This window comes from Colossoma macropomum, unplaced genomic scaffold (assembly GCF_904425465.1).
Source record: "Colossoma macropomum unplaced genomic scaffold, Colossoma_macropomum, whole genome shotgun sequence".
Classification (NCBI taxonomy): Eukaryota; Metazoa; Chordata; class Actinopteri; order Characiformes; family Serrasalmidae; genus Colossoma; species Colossoma macropomum.
The window spans coordinates 8,886,098-8,908,094 of NW_023494786.1; the positions used below are offsets into that span (position 1 = coordinate 8,886,098).

The 21,997-nt window shown below is 37.4% G+C and overlaps 1 protein-coding gene across 2 annotated transcripts; it reads left to right on the forward strand.

Moving 5' to 3' along the window:
- Positions 1-185: 185 nt before the first annotated feature.
- On the forward strand, positions 186-21,498 carry LOC118799978. 2 transcript variants are annotated; one of them, XM_036560128.1, is made up of 6 exons: positions 186-374; positions 8,356-8,487; positions 19,303-19,424; positions 19,750-19,840; positions 19,935-20,003; positions 20,718-21,498. In XM_036560128.1, exons 3-6 carry the CDS (start codon positions 19,309-19,311, stop codon positions 20,904-20,906), a joined length of 465 nt encoding a protein of 154 aa, XP_036416021.1. In that variant the 5' UTR covers positions 186-374; positions 8,356-8,487; positions 19,303-19,308; the 3' UTR covers positions 20,907-21,498. The 2 variants fall into 2 exon arrangements, with proteins under 2 accessions (XP_036416021.1, XP_036416029.1); XM_036560136.1 differs by lacking the exons at positions 186-374; positions 8,356-8,487 and having other exon boundaries at positions 19,085-19,424.
- Positions 21,499-21,997: the final 499 nt, after the last annotated feature.

Here is a 21,997-nt window from a genome sequence, read left to right on the forward strand (position 1 = left end):
CACTCTCCACTGAATTTTAACGACCGTGTTCAGGAAAGTGACACGCTCCGCAAAAGCCACGAGACTTTTAAAGGACTAGTTCATCGCTAACGACGAGGAAGGACACTATTTTTACATTTTGGAGCTGTACCCCTTGTTGCAGCCCTGTTGCATCAGATCTACTGGAGTCTTGCCCATGTTCAAACTTTGTTGCCACACATGTCCAGAGCCGGTTACAGCCCACGCTGTGGGGCTAATGAGTGTCACTCTGGGCAAAATTATTCTTTAGTCTGTAGATTTTACTCCACATGACGTTTAAGACGTTGTTTTTTTTTTTTTTTTTTTGGCGTTAGCTTGTTTTCGTTCCCCCTCTGACAGACAGCCCAGACTGACGGGTAGGTTACAGTGTGTGTTATGTAGATAGTTGAGGTTGTTCTGATTGTAACTGATATTTTTTTACAAATTAGGATACTCATATTAAACTGTTAGACAGTTATTAATCTTAGAGAGTCCCACAAAACAAAGAATAATGTCAGGATGTTTGTGTCCTATGTTGAGTGAATGTGCTGTCTGTAGTCAGTGAGGCGGTGGCAGCACTTCATAGTTTGCTGATGATTTCACAGTGAAATCTGAGTGAAACCTGAATTCCCCGTTGCTGCAGTAGTAAAAGTGAACAACTGTGTCCAATGTGTTTTCCACTGTTGTTGCTGGGGGACTCCCCAGTTTTCACATCCATTCATTCATTCATTCATTCATTCATTCATTCATCTGCCTGTCTTATAATGGATAAATAAGTAATCCACTCTGAACTTTGTTGTCCCATTTCCAAATCAATGTATTACTTATTCTTGTTTATTACATTATTATATCGCTGCTGTCGGAACAAAACCATGTATCTCCAAAATGCTAACTTTACAGGAGAAAGAAAAAAACATACTTTATATGTAATGTAAGTCAATGGAACTAGACTGTTGGTCCATTTATCATGAAGTTTTAACACACTGTGTAAAGGGCAAGAGGTATTTTCAGATTATCTCAATAACCGAAAAACAACAAAAATAGAGATATAAAGTTTGTTATACTTATATACTTATTACACTTTCCAATTATTCTGTACTTATTATTTACTGTACAAAGTGAATGTCCAAACGTTGTTCTAATATTATGATATTATATTATGATCTAATATCCTTGCTGAAAAAAAAACAACTATTACAACCTTTAGGATTACAGCCAGATAGTCTTGCTGTCTAATCTGAGTTGGCTTAATAGTTACTATTAGAGACCACTAGTTTTCTGTAGGACACCCACCTTTAGATCTCTTTTAGAAACCAGTAAATGGATCTGGAATCAGTCACAGAACACCTGTTAAACCATATTTACCGTAGTAATGTACATATTTAGAACTTGAGTTGGTAAAGAAATTTCCATTGGCCTATAAATACAGCATGCATCCTACAAACAAAGCACAATAGATATTTATCTCCACAGCCAGATATTATTAATATACTAATATTACTTACTGTAGCCTTTATTCAGGCATGCTTTTAAAAGGGAACGTATTTACAAAATGCAATAGTATGAACATCTGTTGTCAACAAATCACACAAATTGTATCTAATTGCTGAATGTAGAGTTCTCTGCCTTTTTCTGACATTACTGTAGCATTAATAAGAGTAGCCTGTTGTAGCTGCGGTGTGATATCCAGCAGCACATAGCTGGTTTGCTGGTACATTGATAAAGGTTACACCATAATTTCATCACCAGCTCCCAAAGAATCCCGCTGCCATTAATGTTTTATATGCAACTCAGGGTAACATTACAAATGCACGTGTGGGCTGTGAGAACCGTCTGTTGCTAAGGTGGCAAGTGATCTCTTATCAGTTATATATAATCGATAGTCTGGTAGAGTGTATTAAAGTGAGAGAATAAAAATGTGAGAAGCGTGAGCTGAAACGGCACATAAAGCTCTACTGGAGGCTGCTGCGTTGTTTGGGTTCAAAGGGTCAGTGCGATAAATTATATTTGTTATTAAACAAAGTGGCATCTCCTTTCAGTCAGCAGCTCTTCCCCACTTATCAGTACGTGGATTTTACTGGTGTGCATGGGTATTCAGTCAGAGAATTGACAGCTAGGAACATGTGAAAGTGGCTGTTTTATATTCAACTGGAGATGGGAAAATATATATTAAACAGGTTCTGACAAAGGTACAATCAATATCACAAACATAATGCCTGCTCAGGATGTAGTGGTGATTGAATGCAGTTTGGTACAACTTTGCAGGCTTGTTTCTGTGCTCTTGCACTTGATACTAAAGTTTGAATAATTCTGTAGTGATGCAATCTGAGCTTGTCCACTGGAAGGAGCCGTTTACAGACAAGTTGAAAGAGCTTTGTGTGTGTGTGTGTGTGTGTTCACATGTCTGCAGTGTAGTCACATTGCACACTACATGTCAACTTGTCATGACTGTCTTGCAGTATGCATTGCCGAGCATCTCGTTTACTACATAGAGCAGGAGTGAGGAACTGAGGGCTGGAGTCCAGCACAGTTTGGTGATTTCCCTGCTGTAGCACAACTAAGCCTGGTAATTAGCTGATGAGCTGAATCAAGTGCGCTTGAGAAGAAAAATCACCAAGCTCTGTGGGAATCTGGCCCTCCAGAACTGAAGTTCCTGACATAAAGAACTCCTGTAATTCTGTACATAGACTACTGAGCCATAGGTACCCAAATAAATCATTTACAACCAATGATCTCAGCAGTAAGTGCATTTTTACTTGTAAAAGTCATCGTGGAACATTAGAATAAATGCAAACAAACACAAATGCAGTATAAAAACAGAAATTCCTTGTTTTAAAAGGCATTTAATATCTTGTGAGCTTGTTTAACCCCTTAAAATCCAAAAAGGCTTATTACATGCTAAGGCTTATTATTCAGTAACTATAGGGGCTTCAGTGCAAACTGGTTAAACTATTCTTACCCTGTAAAAAAAATGGCTCATCAATTCAACCTAACAAAATATTTCATGTGGTACCAAGTAAATTAACTAGTTTTATTCAACCTAAATAAATACTGAATGAACGATTCTTTCGATCAAAGTCATTTTTTTAGTTAAATTAGTTCAATTGCTTGTTACTACATGAAGTAATTTTTTAGGTTGATCTGACGAGCCAATTTTTACAGTGTAGGTTATAGAAGTGTATAATAAAACTTTGGCCCCATCAGTGGGCCCTGGCCAATTAAGGGGTTAAAGACCACAGGTTCGGTTCAATAGTTCTCCTCACCCCCCCACCCATGGCCCATATAATGGAAAATTGAATTAGCCTCACTTTTTTTAACTAATTAAGTTTGATGTGGTATGTACACATTGTTTAAGTTTCACTCCAGTCCATATGGTTCCTGTATGGAAATTAAGCAGCGAAAACAGCCCAATTTAAATTAATTGTTTTTGTGATGTCATACATTTGCTTATTCAGCCTAAAGCATTTCATCTCCACCCATTCACACTGAAGTTATAAGAATTCAACCCAGACTCACTTTTTAAAAGAGGCCCAATACAGTGCAGCCACTCAGCTCTGTTCCCTTACAGAAAAAAAAAACATGAATTTCAAATGTGAATAAAAACATTGACGTATTTTTCACACCTCATGTGTTAATTTTCTCTTACATATGAAGAAAGTGATCATATGTGCTGTTTCATGTCTCATGATCACAAATTATTCACGTGTTTATTTGTGAACATGTGTTTTGTAGACACTTTACATGTGACTTTTCTTTAAAGGTTGTATTTGCATGTGTCCGTCCTCATGGCGCAGTAACAAAAACAGTCCGTTTATTTGTAAGGGATAAAGAGAGTTTGGAAAATGGTCATGTACAAATGAATTATGACTGTCCTTACATTAAACCACACACACATCTTAAATGGACATCAAGGAAAACTGTGAAAAATCAGTTGCCTGTTTAATGAATTTCATAATTCACAAACATTGAAACAGTGAACAAATCTGTGAAACTGTGAAAAATCAGTTGCCTGTTTAATGAATTTCATAATTCACAAACATTGAAACAGTGAACAAATTAAACAAATGAATTATGACTGTCCTTACATTAAACCACACACACATCTTAAATGGACATCAAGGAAAACTGTGAAATACAAGAAAAATGTAGGATATGGACCCTTTAAAATTCCATGTATTTAATTTAATGAAGTTTTGATTAATTGCACCAGGTATTGCATGGTAACTACAAGTAATAGTGGGCTGTTAAGAAAGGAGGTTTAGAAATAGTTAAACTAACTCACTGACAAACATGAAATCAATACTTTTTGTATTATATCAGTTGTTGATTCTTATTGTTAGTGAAATTAGTGTTTTCCTGCACAAACAAACACTTTAAACAGCATTTTATCAGATGCCTATAGCTTTTGCACAATAGTATATATGCCCGAGACATCAAATCTAGGACACATGTATAGTATTGTGTGGTGATTAACTGAATACAGATGCACAAACCTTTTGTCTTATATTGAATAGATGCACAATTCAGCCAAGATTGGAATCAGCAGATTTTTGCTCCGAACGCGAAATCGGTAGTCGTGCATGTGCTGCTTCTTCATTTGTACCAAAATGTTGTAGCATCATTATGCATGACTCATTGTGCTGAATAGCCAGTCGCCTCTTACTTTCAATGTAGCTCTTTATTTGATACATCTTATTTAAACAGGCAACTGATTTTTCCTCTAAGAAATTAAAATGCCTTTTTGGCCCATTAAAGAACAAATATGCTTGTTTATATTGCAACTCGGGCTAATAGAAAGTACTTACATGTTATTTACATGTTCATTTAGCCACACAGTGTGAGAGTTGGGTTTTTTAAAAAAGGCTAAAAGCTGTAAAGAAATCTAAATTTGTCATGAAAATTAATGATCAGTGCAGCCCTAATATAAACCTCATAACAGATGCCTTTTCAAGCATTTATAGTAGAACTATACATGCTTGATAGATACAGTTTTCTGCTCCTGTTAGTAAATGGATTGGTCATAATTTTAATTGGCCAGAATGATTATAAACACAATGTCAGACATCTATCTGCACATTAAATGTATGTATTACAAAAATATGAACTGATTTTCAGTAGATGTGATGTGGAGTAACTGTTTCCGCAGGGCATCTGGAAACTCTTTGTAATTAATAATGAGTGACAGTTAACATTTATTAGGAAGTCTGTGTGTGGTGCATTATTGGTTTGCTGTAATGAGGTTCCCTGTGGTGAATCCCACAAGTACAGTAGAGGGAATTCTTAATCTTAATTTTCAAACACTTTAAATACTATATTTAGCTTATTAAGCTTATACAGGTAAAAATATGATGGAATATGTTGAAAAGGCATAATGTACAATCTACAGTGCTGTGCAAAGATTTTAGGCACCTGAGAAAACTGGAATTAAAAAGCAGTTTATGTGGGCAGTATCTATTTGATCAAAAAAACACTAATATTAGAATAAATTTAATAAATCTATGTGATAGCTGGGAGCATCCAGGGGAAATCTGGAACTAAACTAGCTCACGACTAGCTCAAGGTATCAACTACTCTTTTTTACATAATAAATTCTTGTTGCTTTTTTTGCATTTATGTTTAATTGAATGAAATATGATGCTTTTACAAACATACACAAACATATTGCTCTGATAAATGGTTTTAAACAATTTGCTTAGGTGCCAAAGACTGTTGCATAATCCTGTATATTAATGATTTATGGACATTTATCATAAATTTAAACAGCCCGTACAATTGAAAACTCACTTATTTAGGTTTCCATGTTTAGATGTAAAGCTGAAAAAATATCCCTTTAGGAATTTCTGTTACAAATAGCAAAACATTTATATATGTATACCTGGCAGTTCATCCTACAGCAGTTTAGCCCCACCCGTTCACATTGAGGTTTTAAGCAGTGTTGCAGCTTGGACAGCTTTATGAATGAGGCCCAATACAGGACAGCCAATTACAGCAGTCTTAAAGTCACAGCATCAAACGAACAAGAACAGCCTGTTTAATTTTAAAAGATGAAAAGTGATGCCATATGTATGTGTGTATGATGTAAAAGTGAATTATGACTGTTTTTGGTATATAAAACACACAAATGTCATAAGTGGAGTTCAGGGGGAAAAAGAAAATGGAACATGGGCCCTTTTAATGAACGGTCACTTTGGAGCTTGAGAAGCTTTCCACTGAGATAAAAGCATGTTGACTCTGGTGTTGGAATTTTCCACTCTTGTCCTCATTGATAATGACCTCTCAGGGCTAATCTCCCATCTCCAAATGGCTAATTCTCTCTCCTCACCTCCTCAATGAACAGCGGTGCGGGGTGAGCATACTAGAGCACGAGCTGTAGTTGCATCATCCTAGTGGGTGCTAGACAGTGGTGGTGCCTGAAGCGTGCATTTCATCCATTATATGTAAAGCGCTTTGTGTGTCTAGAAAACCGTTACAGAGGCAGTGAGTCACTGTATCTGTGACTGCACACATAGAATGGGAATGGAATGGAATGGAAAAAAGGAAATGCTTTAAATCAGTTCAGTGAAATCTGTGAATACATTGATTTGCACCATCTACTGTTCCAAACTGTGTTTGGATCACTCGTCGGTTCCAGCAGCTCTTAAATAGTGTCGCACCCCGTGAAACATCTAGCTTTGTAGATCCATCATTTTCATGTGTATATCAGAGGGATTTTGTGTAAACAAAAGAAACAAACATAAAAATGAATAAGGAAGAGATATGTACATTACATTCATTACACTGAATAATTATGAATACATGGCATGATGCCTGAGACACTGTTTTACAAGTTTTTGGCCTAAAATGTACTTTTAAAATGTGTTATAAGTCAGAAATACTGCCCAAAAAAAAGTGTAGGTTCACTGATTGTTTGGGATCATAAAAATTGGCTATATCTGTGTTGTAGACATCATGGGGCAGATTTACTAATGTTTTGTGCTGTTGCCAACCCTTTTTAGTACATATGAGTAGATGAAAGAGACGTTCGCTGCTCTTGAGCACTTTTGTTTCTTTCTATATTGCCTAGGAGGTTCCCTCTCGGAGGACAAAATACTGGGAGGAGATTATAATAATGAAGCACTAATTCTGATACTAAGGCTGATAGTAAACATTGACTGTGTTGTTTAATGCCTTTGAAAAGCTTGTCTTATTTTTGGTGCTAATGTTGCTGCCATTGTTGTTGCTGAGAGAGAAAAGAGAGATTTTATTGCACACATTTATTCATTAATTCCAAATTGATCTAGTAAAACAGTGTTTCTAACTGGTGCTTCCTGAAACTGGGTGTTTTTTACACTCATCAAAGTGTCTTTGGTGATAGTAAGAGCAGGTTTTGGTTTGGTTTCTAAATAATGATTTGACCTTTTTCTTTCCCAAACTATAATTGAACGCTTGGTCTCTGCAGTCCCTGCATTACTGGCTCCTCATTACTTTGTACATATTGTAGCTTCTGTTAAAAAAATTACACAGACGTTGTTTAATTCACTGCACAGAGATAAGAGGACACACTGACCACAAGTGTGAATCATACAGTTCCCCATTAAGCAGGAAGCTTTCAGTGAAATTACACAATGATTTTACAATATCACACAAATTCTAAATGTAGTCAAAATAATTACTTTTTGTCTTATTTTTATTATGTTAAAATAATATCTTATTTTCTCAAACTAACAGCATTATGTTTAAATACTCATGGATTTTCTCAAAGAGTCATAAATTGTTTAGTTATTAGTCATTATTTTGACCTACTAAGTCAATGTCTTGCTTTAGTGTAAAGAGTTATAGTTTGAACCGTAGTCAGAGAATAAAAATGTCTCCTGCTTGGTGGGAACAAGCTTCCATATAAAAAGCACTGGAGGGAAACCTGTGGTTATACTGCGCTGCTCATATGTTAATTATGACGTTGTGCCTGTGTTAATTTGCCTGGAATTGATTAGTAGTTAGTCCACTAAATTAGCCAGCCCCACCTGCACAAAGTGTCGGTTAATAGGTGGTAATTAGCACCTCTTTAAGTAAATCTGGCCCCATGAGCACTGGTTCCTATCAACATAACTGTAAAGAAAATCTAAGTCAGTTTCTCTACAGTGAACCGTTTCATATCAGACCACTCTAGATGACTTTCTTGACTTCTCAATAACAGAATTATGCAGAGATCTTGAAACATCTTGAAAAATCCCCTTTAAAATACATGGTCTGGCCAATTTGGTAATGCAGCTTACAAATTTACCTAACCTTGATCTCTGTTAACTGTTCTCTGTCTCTGAGACAATGTTATCCCTTTGCCAGTCTTGCTTATGTTTAATTATTGTCATTTTCTATTGTTAGGAAGAATTTGCAGTGATGGAGCTGCAGAAACTCATCTGGTTAAAACTGTGATGAAAGTGACCACAGGAGGATTGGAACCTGAGCTTGTGAGTGGTTCACGTTCTGTTTTGGGGAAGCAGGCTTGAATCCATTGTAAGTAAGACTGCATGTTAACGCTGCACTGACCAATGACATCAGATTCTAAGTAAAGTATATATATTGTATAGTAGGGGTGGGAATCTCTAGGCCCCTCACGATTCGATTCGATTACGATTCAGAGGGCTGCGGTGCGATTATAAAACGATTATCGATGCATCTGATGCATCTTTTTTTTCTATATAGCGTTTATATTTTCTCACTGTGTGAGCTCAAGTTTCGAGCTCAAGTTTCAAGTTTATTTGTCACTTGCACAACTTGTCAGGACATTTATGCTTTGAAATGCTTGTGGTGAGGCTCAGCTAATCACTACAGAAAGTAAATAAGTAAAAATAAAAATACAAGAAAAACCAACTGAAATATATTAGATATACACAAAATATACACAGAATATAGAGACAATATACATTTTAAAGTGACTAAGTAACTCAGTGTTGTTATTTAAAGTGACTTGGTACTTTTAAACCAAAGTATTTGTAATGATCAATAATGAATTTACTTCCAATATCTCTTATTAATAAATCAAATGGAAGTGATGTGGCAAGTGAACTGGAAGGCTCTCATTCAGTGCTCTTGATTGGAGCACAGGAGACGCTGCTGCCACTCATCTGTGATAAAATGCGCAGTTGCGGTGAAATAAGATCCAGTGGTGATGGATGTCCACGCAGCACATGTTACAGCTATTCTACCCGTTTTCTTTAGTGATTTTATAACTTCGGTTTTGGTCTCGTTGTAGAGAGTGGGGCAGGGGAATCGCTGTGTCAGTAAAGTATCTTCAAGACGGGTCGTGTGCAACATAGTGCAAAAGCCCTGTTTCGCAACGACTGAGAATTACCGTGCAGACTGCAGGTCACCCAGCAGCGATGCGTTATTCGCATTTATAAGCACTGCAGTTGGTTTCCTTGTACGTTAAATCTGCAACGAGAGACTATCTCTCTCTAAAAAGTTGCGAAGCTGAAGTCGCTTCTCTTTCGAATTTTCCCGTTCTACCTTAAATGGTGTCACATTTACATTCGGCGCCTCAGTTAGAATTTAAGGTGGAACCGGAAAGTTCGAACAAGAAGCTGGAGAATAAGAAGCGACTTCAGCCTTGGAAAACAGTCGAACGTTGAGAGACATTTTACAAGAAACTGATCTAGTTGTGAATAAAAGTTTCCTGAAGGAAAGGGGAGGAAAGCGGCTGTAGCTAAAGCTTAAAGCAGAGCAAAGTAAGTGCGCTTTCGTTTATATTGTTTAACCTATAGTATATTGTTTAACTAGGACATTATCACATACTGACACATACTGGACATTAAATGTTGTGGCTCCCAAGGTGGTTTGATTTTTGTTGAAAGGTCAAAATGGCTCTTCTTATCATTTGGGTTGTGACTCCTGATCTAACCTGGCTTTAATTCAGAGGGAGCCGGTCGGATTTCTCGCTCATCCAGTTGTGTTTTTATTATGTGCCGCCACAGACTGTCCGGGTGCTGCACTTCTGCACTTGCAAGTTCCGCCTTTTGCGTTCTGTCAACATTACATTATAAATTAAATATTTAGAAAATCGATTTTTGACATTTCTTAATCGATTCAGAATCGTTCACGACCGCATCGCGATGCATCTATCTATCTACTGTTTATCTACTCTCTCTCTCTTTCTCTCTCTCTCTCTCTCTCTCTCTCTATATATATATATATAGAGAGAGAGAGAGAGTAGATAAACATTTTTTTTTTTCTACAATTATAATTTGGATTTTACTAATGATAATCTTTCTATAGCAGGGCCCGTCCATCACCCAATGACAGAGCAATTTTATTGTCCCTGTCTAGAAAAAAACATCTCCAAATGGCAACGAAAAAGCAAAAACATTCTTTACTTTTTATGTAAATCAGTATAATGAGAGGTTTGTACAAGTAATTTGCAAGTAATTAAGTGTCTATTGGTCATCATAAAATTTCAATACAATGTAAAGAACAGTCACTGTACGTAAAAGATGCAAAAAAAAAGGAGATGCATGTTTTTTTTGCACAGTGACAGTATTTATATACTACATAAAACATATTCAATTTTTGTTTTCCTTTAAAAAATCATTTTAAAATTTCAAATGTATTTTGTTATCATATACAGTGTAAAATTATAAAAATGCATTTTTAAAAAATTGATTTGAAATCTCCCTACCTTCTTTATTTGTACAGCACTTTGGCCCCCAAGACAAGAAGTTTGGGCACCCCTGTTCTGTAGCGTCTGAGCTGAAGTTTTCAGACTTCATCCTGTCAGGCATCAAATTACATATACGGTTGTTTAAATCCCTTTTTTCCCATCTTTCGTCTTTTTGTTATCAAAGGTTTAAGTTTACATTTAACTCAAGAAGTTATTCAGAGTGGCCTGATGGTGGTGATGTAGTGTACCATTTTGTATTTTGTTAAGTCTGAAAATTCCTTTTTCCCCAGACTACAAGACTTCAGACAAATTTTTAAAACATAGTCCAACCAAACCGCATCAAATAGGTCTCTGTTGCAAGAGACCGCTATGGCTAGCACATGGGACTAATAATAGTAATGATAATAATAATAATAATAATAAAAATAATAATAATGATAAACAACACTACACCATATTGGCTTCAGATGTTTTTCAGATTAGTTGGAAATCATTATCAGAGGCCTGCTGTTCTGTCCCAGGCAGTAAAGCACATAAGGAAGGGAAAACATTGTTTTTCTTTTAAAGCACAGGACTATGTTCACTCTCCCGAGGAATTGTCTGTGCTAATCCTCAGTCTGGGTCTAACAAACCGGATAACCTGTAATTACTGAACAAGAAGAATAAAGCCTTTCACCTCTCATCTGCTCTGTTTTACACAAACCCGGTGAGTCAAATCTGGATAATGCATTACACCTGGACAACCTGCTGCTCTCCAGAGCAGGAGGATCATCTATGAAAGCTGGTATAATGATGCCATAGAGCTGCTACCTGCTCTCTCAACCTAATTTATAATTTAAATATTTGAGATATAAAAAATTAGTGTACTTAAATAAGATTGGGCATCCTGTCCAGTAAACGTACATCGTCTTTGTTACTGTGTGTTTTGAGCATAAATCATTCAGTTAGTTTGAGACATTTGTGTGAATGTGGAGGGACTGTCCTGAACACAGGTCAAAGTCTCCATGAACACTTTGCTTTAATATGTAATTCTGGAAAGAAAAAAAATTCAGAGTGTGTGACAAACACAGATACTGTTAATAATACTGACAAAATATAGATGTTAATGAGTGAATCAGTTAGATAGAGATAGCTTTTCTGAGCTAGCAGCTAAAGTCTGAAGTCACATGACCAAAAGCATGAACAGTTTGGGCTGTTACTGAAAAATAAATATCCAAAAACTAAAATGAGGATATTCTAGTTACATGTTAGTTAAACCACCATATTCCAACCATAACTTCTGAGTTTTAATATAAATATTACCAGCTATTTTCTAGGTGGGTTTAAAGGGTAAACTGGCTAAAAATAACAGACATGCTAATTCTACTTAAGGAAAAAATGTTAAATAAGCGATTTACCAATGAAATTGTAATTTTATTAATATAATTATAGAAATGCTAGTAGCTGTGTATGTTATACATAAAACTAGGAAACCAAAGTTACCATATTCTAATTATGTCTAATGCTTTATATGTCAATATTAAAACAATCAAACAATACTATTAACAGGAATTACATATGTGGACCCTTTGTAGTGGAGATAGACAATGATTATGTAATGTTGGTGAAATGAAAAGAAGCTGTTAGGCCACCTGCTGTTGAGTCTTTGTATTGACACAGCTGTACATATGTGGTGTGTTTTCACTTTCACAGACACCCTTTATTTTAGTTTGTAATGGCAGTGCATTATGATATAATTGAAATTCTTATCAATAATCTATGCCATATACTTTGAAAAAACAGAAATGAAGAAGCGCTTCAGGGGTCACAAAAATGAAGGAAAAAGACAGGTGCTCCTGGGGCGTGGGTGCAGCAAAGTCAGTAACAATTCCATGCTGGGAGTGGTGAACACTAGAAAATCTGCATCCACAAGGCACATGCAAAATAAATCGCAGAGCAAAGAAATTCCCAGGCACACAGTCTTAAGAAAAATGATGAATAAAAAGCCTTTATTAAAACATGGCAATATGTATGAATGGATGCTGACGCAGTGTAGCCTACTTAGGCCTTCATCAGGACTCAGAAAATGGCATATCGATATGATATTAATATATGATGCAGATAGATTTTCCAGTTTTTACCACTCCCAGCATGGAAATGTTACTTTAAGTTCTATGCTTTTTTGACAACCATTTAACGTCGCAAAAACTGTGTGTAATGTCAAAAGTGGGAAAGACAATTATATTCCTCCATGTGGGTGCACTTCAAACTGTGTTTGTGTGTGTGTGTGTGTGTGAAAACATTATGACCACTCCATGTGCTAATGACACAGTGTCATTACATCAGGCTGTAGCCTATTCCATGCAGTTAGCCCCCTCCCTCACCCTGTTATTCATTACTATTACTAATACTAAATCATCAGTAGTTTTTCTCATTCATTGTACATTATTCAACAATGCCTTTGTGTCTCCAAATTCACACTATACTACTGTAGCCGGACACGAACTGAGGGAGGCGCTGCTGCTGATGAATGCCCTGCTATCATATCAGACACATAAGTTGTAAACCAGTCATATCAGCCCTTGGGGGGGGGTCCTCTGGTGATACTCATTCTGTAATGTAACATTGGTCAGCAACCACTGAAGTTGTGATAGGATTTGGCTAAAAGCTCATTCAAACAGAATTAGTCCTCATTCAAAATACGTCATGAACAGAGTGAAATAGATAGTAGCTGCAAAGTAAAGATACCAAGCTACAGTATGAATCTGTGGCCAATTATGGTCAAGATTTTTATTTTTAATGGTTGCATGTTAGCATTAATTAATATTATAGAACTTTGTGTGAGGTAAAGGGATAGGCTAGCATTAGCTAGCCGATGAGGCCACTATTTTAGCGTTAGCATGAATTTTAAGAAACTTCACAGACGGTGAGAGTGTGAACAATTGAAAAAGACAGCAATGACTCAGTGCTGCTGCACAAAATCTTTTTATTCTGGCCTTATTGGATCTTAGTGCAGCTTTTGATATTGTTGATCACAAGATTCTAATCCACTGTGTTGAATACTAAGTAGGCCTCTCAGGTACAGATTTTGAATGGTATAAATCATATTTAATAAATAGACAGTTCTTGGTTTCACTGGGAAATCATTTATAAAAAAAAATATATTTCTTGTGAAGTCCCACAAGGTTCAATTTTAGGGCATTTGCTTTTCTCTTTGCACATGTTACCTCTAGGTGATGTCTTTAGGAAACATAATATCAATTTTTATAGCTATGCTAATGACATACAATTATACATTTCCATTCCTTCTGTTAATCGAAACTCACCAGCTATTCATGTTTTCTGAGTTAATAGTGTTTGGGACCTGTTTACTTAATATGCTTGCTAATATTTGGCCCTAATTATTAGTATTGTGTTGTACCATCCATAAAAAGAACCATTTTTAATATCTCAGTGCATTAATACTGAATTTAGTTTATGTGTGCACTTAAGTGTGCATATATCAATCATTTTACAAGGGCTTTGAATGTAGCTTAGTCAGTCAGCCTGAATGTTTCTGATTCATAATTGCTATTTTTACGGGTTGCAGCCTTGATGTTAGGCTTGTCAGTTAATGATTACTCACCGACTAATGGTGGTCAGTCATCAGTCAAAAAGCCAAAATTTTCATCCCTAGTCATAACCATGTGACATAAGATTTTGATCAGTGTTAGCAATCAGAGGATCGTGGTCAATGTCAACAACAAAATACCCTGCAGCACTACACACATACATTTCTCCATTAGCTTTTCTGCTGTCATAGAAGCGCTCTGTTTTCACACTGCATATGCCTCAGCCCACTCTATGAATTAGTCCTTAGCTGCAAGAATATAACATCTCATTCACAGCAAGGCAGCCCAGCAAATCAGCTTTCATAGGTTTCAACAATGTGTCCTTGTTTTATTTAACCCATGCCCAGAACTGAAAGATTGCAGTGTGGCCTGAGGATGTGCTGCTCCACATCCTGCTGATGCAGAAGAAATGTTATCACATCTTCAGTGTCTTTGCTGTGTCCAACTCAACTGCCGGCTCATACACATTGCATCACACTCTCTCTTAAGCTCTGTGGTATCAGCCACTGCCATGTCACCTGGCAAGGAAATTCTCCCTCAAGAATTTGTACAGGATACTGTAACTTCTGCATGTCTAAAGAAGCTGCTTGCAGTATCTGTACAGGGCTGCCATGACAGTATGTACACGTACAGATGTCTGGTGCTGAATAACAAATCAGTAGGCTTGCTCCCTGTCCCTCAGACTCTCTGAAGTAAAGCAGCCTGGTGAAGGAAAAGTCATTGATGTAGAGCATGAAGTCTACACCATATAGTAGGCCTTGAATAGCATAAACCCTCTATCGCTGCCAGGAGATCTCAGTGAGAGACAAAATCATTGGAAACCATCTTGAACTGACAGTTAATCAAGGTCATTGTTACTGCAAGTCTGTGAGTTAAGCTGGCAGTAATCCACGCAGGTATATCATGTACCATCTTTCTTGCTGATTAAGACATTTTCTGCTGCCCATGGACTGCTAGACAGTCGTGTTATGCCAGCAACTGCCATTTTACACAACTTCTTCACAACTGATTGACACCTCAAGCAGACAGACACTGCACTGCACCAGTTCAGTCTCATAGGCCTCATTACAAACCACAAGGGCATCAGTATGTGCATCTAACAGTTCTTTCAGTTAAGCCTCATGCTGACTTGATTGCTCTTTTCTCTGCTGCACACTTTACTCACTACCTCTTATGTAGCCTTCTTATTAGTCTGCTTTCTCTCATGGGATGCAGCTGTAGGCCAGCGGGCTGACAGAGCATGCCTAAAGACATTGCAGGGGTGGAACAGGGTGGGCTGTCACTTGAGTGAATAATTGCCCAACACTGTGTACTGCACAATGCATTGTGAGTTTGCAGAGGCCACATTTCTAAGTGTAGTGAAATCTTGTCTAGGTCAAGCACAGGCCCTATCAATAGCAGGAAGTGCATACACAAAGTTTGCTAGACAGACCTCTATCAACCCCACATCTAGATGATCTCTATAATCTTAGATTACTGAAATGTGCCTAGAAGCATGCCTAAAGCCAGGCACACACTGTGCAATTTTAGAAATCTTTAGAAAGTGACAACTCAATTGCTCAATGTATACAGACAAAGCCTACGATTTATATGTTCACACAGAAATCCTTGTCTGATTGATATTCTGCAATGCTGTACACTGCATAAAAAACACAGTCTATAGAGATATGTCTGTATATATATCCAGTAAAGCTGTTTAATTCAAAACTATGCACTGCTTGCCCGAGTACCAAGCAAAAATGGTCTAATGGCTGATTGACTACATGTGGGGTTGAATTAAATTTTTTGCCAAACTATTTCTTTTGTAAAGTATGTGTTTATGAGAGACAGAGTAAATGATAAAATAATTCAACAAAAATTAAGAAAATTTGTAAAATCATGCATAAACCTAAGCAGTTCCAGCGCAACACACACTAACACACCACCACGTTAATGTCACAGTAGTGGTGAGAAAGATCCACCACCCAAATAATATCTGCTCTCTGGTGGTCCTGACCATTGACCTATATGTGCAAGGGGTACTGATAAAATGGACAAAAAGTATAGATAAAAGGTAGTTGTACTTATAAGTAGCCAGTCAGTATGTGTGTATGTGTGTGTGTGTGTATAAAACCATTTTAGATGCGTTATACATTATGCATTAGACACTGAAGTAAATTTAAAACATTTTTATTGTGCGAAACAGTTAGAAACAGAACTGAACAACATATCAGTAATATATGTTGTGTACACGTAAGCATGTAGCAGCAAGCTGTTTGACATCCAGATTTCTCAAAGTCATTTGTTTCAGACCTGCATCATGTTCACGCCGAACATCAGACTCTGCTGGAGTGGAAAATTCATTCTCGCTCACAGTAGCATCGGTTCTTAGTGTGTGAATGGAACATAGCTTGGTTTGCAAGCTGCTAAGCTAAAGGCTAGACCAAAACCAAAGGCTGTCATTATCCCAAGAGACTGTCAGTTCCTTCCATATGGCCCTCTAATGTTGACTATCGCAAACAACTTAGACTCACATTAACTCAGACTGTAACTGACAGCGGGAGATGTTTAAGTCCATATTGTATAAGCAATTATTGTATATAAATAACAAATATTAATATGGTGGATCCAAGTGATTCCAAACACAAGTGTATATATAATGTATTAATGTTTTACTGATCTTTTAGCCTTTTCACACACACACACACACACACACACACACACACACACACATACACATATATATATATATACACCGTGATTATATGTCTAGACATCAGAAAGATGTTGCCATTAGAACAGTAGAATAGTTTGCAATTTGGTTTATCAGGTATTGGAGAATAAACAGTTGTGTACTAAAATGTAACGGGGACCTTTTATGTCTCCATATAAATTAAAAACAGTTACATTTTCGGAAGTTATGCACAGATTTATCACAAAATCTTCTATAGATGTCATGTAAATAAAATATTTTTATTGAGATTTCATTGTTTTGATATAAGCCAAAACTAAATTTGCCAGTGTTTGACACGGCCTCTTTCACTTTTCATATTTATTTTGATGAATATATATTCATGTATTCAGGGCTGTCATATGATTAAAATATGTAGTTGTGATTAATTGCACTAGTGTAGACCGTTGGGATAGGCCCCAGCACCTCCACACGAAGGATAAGCAGCTTAAATAATGTGTGTGTGTGTGTGTGTGTGTGTGTGTGTGTGTGTGTGTGCGTGTGTGTGTGCGTGTGCATTAGTGTAGTTTATCATGATTAAAGAAACATTTCCCATGTAAAAAAGCAATGTATTTTGTTATGACAATATAAGTGGGCAAAATAAGCTTCATCAGAATGTATTTACAACACCGTATCCAAAAAAGTTGGGACGCTGTTTAAAATGTAAATAAAAACAGAATGCAATGATGTGCGAATCATTTAAACTCTATATTTAATTGAAACTAGTACGAAGACAACATATCAAATGTTATGATACTGAAATTTTTTATTGTATTTTGAAGTATATGCCTATTTTAAATCTGATCACAGCAACACGTTTCAAAAAACTTTAAAAGACTGGTAAAGTTGTGTAACTTTAAAAACCAGCTAGTAGAACATTTCACAACTAATTAGGTTAATTAGCAACAGATCAGTAATATGATTGGGTATAAGAAGAGCATTTCAGAGAGGCTGAGTCTTTCAGACGTAAAGATGGGGAGGGGTTCGCCAGTCTGTGAAAGACTGCGCGGGCAAATAGTGCAACAATTCAGGAACACTTCTCAATGTGAAATAGCAAATTTCATTATTTACGGCTTGTTGTCTTGCACGTCTGTGAAGACATCATTAATGCTGAAAAAAATATACAGAATTTGGAGTGACATATGCTGCCATCCAGATAACGTCTATTTCAGGGAAGGCCTTGCTTATTTCAGCAAGACAATGTAAAACCACACATAAATATATGTATACACAGACATACACACAAACACACACATATGAAAAGACTTTCGGGGTTTATTTTAAAACTTCACTAAATCAATTTTATTACGTCAATTATTTGTCAATCAAGACGACAGGCTGAGCTTACATGAGTCACTGAAAATGACACTTGCTTATTTACTCACTTCTGCACTAGCTTATACTGCTGCCTTTTTCTTGAGAAAGAGTCTCCTTCACCCAAAAAGGGGCATAAATTAAGGGGCATAAATTCAAAAAGGTTGTATAGTTGTATAGTTATTGTATATTGTACATAAGAATTCATTGTATAGTGTTTGTATAGTTTGTCTGTATGTATTGTGTGTCTGTCTGCACTGTTGTCTGCTGCGCCATGTCCTGGAGGAACTACGTTTCTTTCCTCTCTCAACTCGTCTGTGATGAGAAGAAACAACAGTAAAGCTGACTTTGACGTTACTGATATTACTGATATTTCTGGCATCAGCAGTTTGTTTTACTTGTAAATGATACTTCAGACTCTACGTACTTTAGTGTGTAAAGTGAAACTTTCCATTTAAAAGCTGTATTTGAGCAAGAGGCCTACAGCAGTAGAGCAGCTGAGCTTCAAGGTAGATATATGGTTGGTTTGAAGGGTCAAACTGCAAAAATGCATTAACAGCATTTTAAAAAATTCCAGCATTAATAATTAACCATTAATACATTATTAATGTGTTCTTCTTGACACCACTAGTATTTAGGTTAGAAAGTTAATCAGTTTCAAACATCATAGAAGTGTGGTAAATTAATTTTGTCTGCATCAGTTTGCCTGACTTTTAGCAACTAGCTACTTGCCCCTTAATCTGCTACAATTAAAAAATATTTAGCAAAGAGAAAAATATTATTTAAATACAGCTACTTCAGCAAGGATGCTGTGGTAGCCCTCCAGGCTCTGGCCAAATTCAGTGCTGCCACCTACAGTTTGGAGGTTGAAGGTTGTGGTCACTGTGACTTCACCTTCTAACCTCAAGTATGAGTTCACTGTCAATCAAGACAACAGGCTGAGCTTACATGAGTCTCGCTTGCCGGAGCCGTCTGGAAACTATAAGCTCAGAGCAGAGGGCAAGAGCTGCTTATTGATCCTGAGAAAAATGAATAATAATACTCAGTCCTTTTCGTTTTAGTTCACTATGACCTACAACAACCCCCCTTATGCTGATTACCCAGCCTTCAACATCAAAGCCAGCACTGTTGGAAGTTACAGCAACACAAAGATCATCTCTGTGGAAATATATGTGGATGTCAGGTGGGTTTCCTATGCAGGTTATAAAATCTCCACATGATATACTTTACATATGAATATTTAACATCTAAATAAAGACCATGTGCACTTCAAAGCTTATACGATTCATCCCCTACTGTGTAGTAAATAGGGCAGAAAATTGATTGCTGGAATTACATCAAAAAGTTGATGGAGATAACAATCCCAGAAAGATGCACTGAAAACAGACAAAGAAATACTGATTTCACTCAATCATTTGGATGCAAATAGATTACTCATAGCATGCAGATATGTAAAGGTTAACAGATCTGCAGTAGTACGTGACTGAAGCAAAACTGCTGCGTGACAGGTACAGCGGCCCGAGAGATGAGACCAACATGGCAGTCATCAATGTCAAGCTGCTGTCTGGCTTCAAGCTGGATGAGGAGTCTCTGAGGCCTGTGAGTGACACTTTAAGGGCAGATGTTGTCTTTGATCTCCCTCCTCTCATCTCCCTACTTGTGTTGCATGCTCATCTGTGCCCTGTTCCTGCAGCTGAGCAGTGAAAGCACGCTGAAACATGTGGACCAAGAGGATGGAAATGTCATCATCTGTTTGGATGAGGTGAGCGGCTCCTTGAGGACCATAAGTTACAGTCCACCTTGTATTTAGAAGAACAGTAGTAAATGCTATGGAGAAAAGTAGTGTTATGTAGGGTAGACCACATCATTTTTCACAATATCACTAAATTATGTAACAGTACTGAGTATATCATGGGTATCGCTAATACAGGATGATTCAAAAGGATTCATCTAATTTCAAAGCGCCATATTTTTACAACCGTGAGGCACCTAGGAGCCAATCACATACCAATTGAAAGAGGGGGTCATAGAGTTTCTGACTGTCAGTATGGTAGTGAACCGCTCAGAACATTCGTCGCTGGTACCAACAGTTCCACCAGCATCACCAGATCTCACACTGTGTGACTTTTTTGTCAGAGTACGTTAAGGATTCTGTTTATGTACCACCACTCCCAACAACACTGGATGATCTCCGAAATCGCATTGAAAGAGCCGTGAGTACAGTGACACCCGACATGCTCAATCGAGTATGGGATGAATTTGACTATCGCGTAGAGGAGGTTCATATTGAGCACTTGTAAAATGATATAATAAACTTTATGCTCAATTAAACCATTTACAATTTATTGCACTGTTCTGTAATGATTGACAAGTGAAATAAATCATTTTGAAATCAGATGAATCTTTTTGAATAACCCTGTACTTTTAATACACTGAACATCCATGCATTATAAAAATATATCTACACCAATTATAGACGGCCTATAAACAACAAGTGACATCGGAGTTGGAGTGTGTAGACTCGACAGGAGCAGTGAGAGAACCAGAAAGCATGACGGTACCCTCATCCCAAGTAGTCCGGAACAGCCAAGCTCTGCTAGAGGTGTCACAGTGCAAGCTCCTGGAACCGCTGCAGCCCTGGACTGGGGTCCTTTTACATGGATGACTTCAACGATGATCGACAGGAGGGCTTCTCAAATGCCACCTAGGATGGACATGGAGCAGGAAGGGCGATGGTCAAACTTCACCACCAACACTGGATCCTAGACTTCCTTCTTCAGGCTCACAACTCTCCCAATTAACCAGACACTACAGGACCCCACCTCTTCTTCTGGAGTTCAGCAGCCTGCGAACAGAGTAGACCAGGGTGCCCTCGACAACAACTAGAGGAGGTGGCATGACATTGGGTGTAGCCTTGTCCAGTGGACCTGAGACAACTGGCTTAGGAAGGGAGACACGGAAAGACCATGAGACATGGTACTGAGCAGGTATGTCTAACTTGTAGGTTGATTTTTCTAACAATCTTTAACAGACCAATAAATCTTGGCAACGATTTCTTACTTCCCTCAGTAAACCTGAAGTCCCTGGTCAACAACAAAAGCCGGCCTCCAAGAGAAAAGGCAGGAGTGTTACCTCTACAATGATCCGCTTGTTGTTTGTGGCGGCATAGAACAGTTTCAATACACTGGTGGGTGTTATCCCAGACCTGCTTACTCCATCTCATCTATTTATCAACAGCAGGGATATCTGAGGGTGTAGCTGACCAACCATTAATGGGCTTGATAACCTAAGGTGCATTGAAATGGAGTTAACCCAGTAACAAAACTAATTAAAGAGTCCTGCGCCATTTCCACCCAGGATAAGTAAGTAGACCAGTTGTTTTGATTGTCATGACGAAAAAAAAGTAAAAATTTACTCAGTTCCTGATTTCTCCTTTCACACTGTCTGTTAGACTGTGGGTGATAGCCTGATGTCAAACGACCAGAGACACCTAAATGTGCAAGAAAAGCTGACCAAACCTGAGACGTGAATTGCTAACCTCTATCTGTTATGATAGGGATACCAAACACACAAAACACATGGTTAAACAGACATGCAGCTGTTTGGAAGGCAGTGGAGAGACTACAAAAAGGAATAAATCGCACTCCTAGAAAATCATCGTTCTAACAATGGTAAGAATGATGGTATAATCTTGTGAAGGAGGGAGGTCAGTGACAAAGTCAATAGCCAGGTGTGACCACAGGTAAGACTGTACAG

Coding starts and splice junctions, on each gene's coding strand:
- LOC118799978 (XM_036560128.1), top strand. CDS start 19,309: ATGACCTACAACAACCCCCCTTATGCTGATTACCCAGCCTTCAACATC. Junction 19,841..19,934: donor ATGAGGAGTCTCTGAGGCCT/GTGAGTGACACT, acceptor CTGTTCCTGCAG/CTGAGCAGTGAAAGCACGCT. Junction 20,004..20,717: donor TCATCATCTGTTTGGATGAG/GTGAGCGGCTCC, acceptor CACCAATTATAG/ACGGCCTATAAACAACAAGT.